Source organism: Trypanosoma grayi (genome assembly GCF_000691245.1).
Source record: "Trypanosoma grayi strain ANR4 Tgr_1070_V1, whole genome shotgun sequence".
Taxonomy (NCBI): Eukaryota; Euglenozoa; class Kinetoplastea; order Trypanosomatida; family Trypanosomatidae; genus Trypanosoma; species Trypanosoma grayi.
This window is the reverse complement of record NW_008826689.1, coordinates 1-4265: the sequence shown is the minus strand read 5'-3', so window position 1 is coordinate 4265 and position 4265 is coordinate 1. Positions and strand designations below refer to the sequence as shown.

The 4265-nt window shown below is 53.0% G+C and overlaps 1 protein-coding gene across 1 annotated transcript; it reads right to left on the bottom strand.

Annotated features, from left to right (window-relative positions):
* Window positions 1-1280: 1280 nt before the first annotated feature.
* DQ04_10701000 (putative protein kinase) lies at window positions 1281-3956 on the bottom strand (the record flags this gene model as incomplete). Its single annotated transcript, XM_009316332.1, has 1 exon — window positions 1281-3956. The coding sequence occupies one exon, from the start codon at window positions 3954-3956 to the stop codon at window positions 1281-1283; it is 2676 nt and encodes an 891-aa protein (XP_009314607.1).
* Window positions 3957-4265: the final 309 nt, after the last annotated feature.

Below are 4265 nucleotides of genomic sequence, written 5' to 3'. Positions count from 1 at the left end.
TATATATATATATATATATATATACGAACATACATCTTTTTTTGTTGGTTTCTTTTTCTTTTTTTCGGTTCCCTTTTCCTCTCCTTGCACCTCATACACTATCTCATCAACATCCCGCTCGAGTCTTCTCCTGCCGATGCCGATGCCGCCGCCCGCCCTCACCCAAACCCGCCCCACACGCAGACACAACGACGAACAGACAAACCAAAAGATAGAAAGACCAAGCACAAATCATAAAAACTGAAAAGGAGGAATGATTTTCACTTACAAAAGAGAGCGAAACAGAAGTAACCGAAGAAGGCGGCAACTCCGGGGGTGGGAGGCGTGCGCTGCGTCGAGGTGCAACGCCGCCGCCCGCCGCCCTCCTCGCTGGCGCGTGAACACCAGCAGCGGCAGCAGCAGAAGGAAGCAGGGGGGTGCGGAGGGGGGGGGGGGGNGGGGGGGGGGGAGCAAGACGTCGACAGCACACACACAATAAGAAAAAGAAAAAAGAAAGAAAGAAGCCGAGCAGAAGCGAAAGAAACACAAAAACAGAACAAAAAATGTGGGCTGGTGCATTTGTGAGCGTAATGTAAAACTGAAACAAGGAGAGAGAGAGAGAGAGAAACGAGATTATCCCCTCCTCCTCCTCAGTAAAGGGAGTCATCGGCGCACAAGCGGGCAGCACCAAAAGCACCCATAAAAGCGGTGCTATGTGCGCCGCAAGCAAACAAACCAAGGGGGGGAACGGTACAACTGCGCACCAATTTCTCCCCCACCCCCTTCCATTCTCTCTCCCCCTCCTCTCCCGTCCTTTCGACCAGCTTTTCGCAGTTCTCTTTTTACCTCATTTATTCCTTGATTTTTCAAATAACATTATTTGCCTCCCTCCTTCACTTGCACGCTCACTGATACCAGCACTAGCATCTGCGTTGTCAATAGCAACAAAAACAACAACAGCAGCAGCAACTGCATGACCTCCTCACGTTTCACGTGCTACCCCTCACGCATCCGGCTTGCAAGTGCCGAGGTCTGCCACAGCCCGCGCGCAGAAGTCCCCAAACATAAAGCGCGCATTCTATTATATATATATATATATATATATAATATCGTACATACACCGAAACTGTGTATTTGTGGTCGTCCAGCGCGGCACAGGGTGCAGGTAGTGCCTTTCTTCTCGCACAGCTACGCCATACTCTCGGTGTAAATAGTCCATGTTTTCACTGTGTCTATTCCTTGCTCAGCCTTTACGCGCGCTGCGAACGTGGCAAAAACTATATTGTGACGGATGAGCGTACTCAGCAACGCTGCTGGCCCATGACCTCCGCGAGCCACGCGTGTCCTATCATCGTCTGCGCCGAAGGCCGTCCTGTGGGAGTGTACGATGACAAACAGGCCATGATGAACGCAGCAGCGCTCTTCGCCTCGGTGGGTGGTAAGAATAGCTCCAGTTCACGGTCAAGGTGGCGGCGCGGGTACAGGCGGTATTTGTCGGCGTAGATGAATCGGCCGCTCTCATTAAAGTAGCGGTGAATGTAGCGCGGTGGCGGGCGGCCACCCTCACGCCCCGCACGGAGGCGAATGATCTCCTCTGGCACGGGACCTAGCAGCTGCATCATCATCGCTAGGTGCTCCACGTCCATCATACGCTCGTTCCTGGTGCGCCGTTTCGGGTCCATAAGGAAGTCGCCGGTGATAAGCTCGTACACCATGCAGCCAACGCTCCACATATCGGTGCGTGTGTTAAAATCGAGGCCAATGAGGACCTCCGGTGCACGNTACTCACGGGTCTGAATCATTGTACCGCGTTGGTTCAGCACCGTGCCCGCCTTTTCTACAGGGAACTCCTTCTTGCCTCCTACCAAGCTGTCCAAAAACGAGCAGTGTTTGCGCCCCTGCGAGGTTTCGGCAGACGCAGACGGCTTCACCGCGACAGAGAGGCCAAAGTCTGCGATGCACACTAAGTGATTGGGGTCACCCTGCAACATGGCCTCCCGTACCTTCTCGTGTGGCACCATGGATGAACGTTCCTTATTACGCCGACAGAAGGATTCAATAACATCGAGTATTTTGGAGTCTGGCGAGGTGCAGAGAACGTTTTCCGGCTTGATGTCTGTGTGAATTACATCCAGCTTATCAAGCTCCGAAAGACCCATAAGTATGGAGACGATAATTTCTTTGATCATATAAATCTCCGATGAGCTACGGATGCACTTATTTGCCTTGAGTTGGTCAATGATGCTGAGGAGATTGGATCCATGCAACGGCATCACCATGCAGACATGGGAACCGTATTGGCCTGTCACTTCAAAACGATCCACAAGGTTCGTGAGGGGTGCCTCGTGAGATGACTGCGACCCAACGTAGCGAAGTAAGTTGATTTCATACTGCGTGCTTACCGACACGGCGCTGTCACACTTGGCTATCTTCAAGGCAACAAAAGCTTGATGTGGCTTACCGTGCGTCATGTGCATCGTGTCATACGCCAACCACACGGTGCTAAACTCTCCCCAACCCAACTTCTGCACAACCACATAGCGGGAGTTCAATTTTTTACCTGGTGTGACAGTCATGTATCCTCCTTCAGAGTATGCGTTCTTGTTCTCCTCGTAATGGTTGCGCCACCGTTGAACAAACTGACGCAGAAGAACCCGTGAAGAAGCAAAAGAAGCTTTCACCATCACAGGAAGCGGGGATTCCACCACAACACGACTTGTCATATGTGAAGTCTCCGTGCTGCTGCGGCTGCAAGTGCTGCCATGAGTTGGTGTTTTGCTAGGTGTCACAGCTGCTGATGAAGCAGATTTTGTCACCACCGCTGCGAAAGCCGCATTTGTCACGGGTTTTTGAGGTCCTCTCTTGATCGCACTATCGCTATTGAGGGAGCGATGCAAGACCGTTGAGCGCACAGTTGAATACATCGAGAGCGTTGACGTTGCTGGAACCGGCTTTCGGTATGGGGTGATGCACAAACTTTCATGAATAGGAAACTCTCTGTTAAGAGTGCTATTCAGGCTGATTCCCTGCGGAGTTCCACGGCCGCTGCTGGCCAGTGATGGTGAGTTATGTGGAGAATTGTAGAGATCTGGCGTTTTTGGACGTCGCCCTGCAGGCGTGACAACCCTTTGCACAGACTGCTGCGGGAGAATTTCCGTCAAAGTTGGCGTACGGCACGGAGAATCCGGAGACCGCGTGGCATCCCACACCTGATTCACCGTCGTCGGCTTTGTTGGCCCGATGGTCAGATTCTTTGAGCTCGTTGTCTTCGTCTGGAACGAGAATCCATCATCGGTGTTGGAAAGATCGTTGCTGCTTGTTACGAGGGAATCGTCGTCCTTTCTAATTCCTTTGAACTTCTGCCCAGTAGCCACTTGCTGGAAATGTTGTAGTTCTTGTTCTTGCTCCCGCCGTTGTTGTTCAAGCTGTTGGCGTTGTTGTTCTTGTTGGCGTTGTTGTTGCCGCTGAATGGAGAAAGAATGCTCGCGGGCCGATAATGGACGAGCCGAGGCGGCGTGGTCGAGGAGCGGCGGCTGTCCACTGTGACCTCCGACGCGGCGCGCAGACGACCCTGCCGTGCTGCCGCGGAAGAAGGTGGAGGAGAAGGCGCGCCCGTTAAGCGTTTTGGGCCGCTGACTCCCCGGCATGCAGGGCGAGTACTCCACCGGCGTCACCTGATACCTACGCTGTGTGAGGATGGCGCAACGCGGGGACATCACCCCTCCACTCGCAACGCGTGCCCCACGAGCAGCGAATATGGGTGACGCACGTCGCGGTGTGAAATCGTCACGTCGCGTGAAGACGGCGGTGCTGCGGTACTGGAGTGGACTCAGCGGGGACATGACAGGCCTCGGCCTTTCTGACGTGTCTGCGTACCATGAGCTCATCGGGCTCTGCACCGGCGTGCTGGGTGAGAGGCGGTTGAATGGCGGCTGTCGCAGCGGGGAGGCGCACGTTTCAGCGCCAGCCATTGACATGTTCGTCGCTTATCTCACGGGGAACTCAAAGCAATCGTATATAAACGTTGGACGCTGCGTTTGCTGCTGCTACGTCTGTCTACTGCTATTTTCTCAGTTTCTTTTCTTTAAAGATACGAGTGTGTGTGTTTGGCCTGATTGTTTGTGGGTGATTCCGTGTGTTTGTGTGTGGATGTGTAAGTGGGCTGTATGTGTCTGTCACTTAAGTAACTAACGAAACACGTACAGCTGGAAAGTGTTTGTATCCGCCGGCGGCACCGTGTGTATCTTCCTTCCGTCTTCCACTTCGTTTCTTTTCTTTTTTTTTTT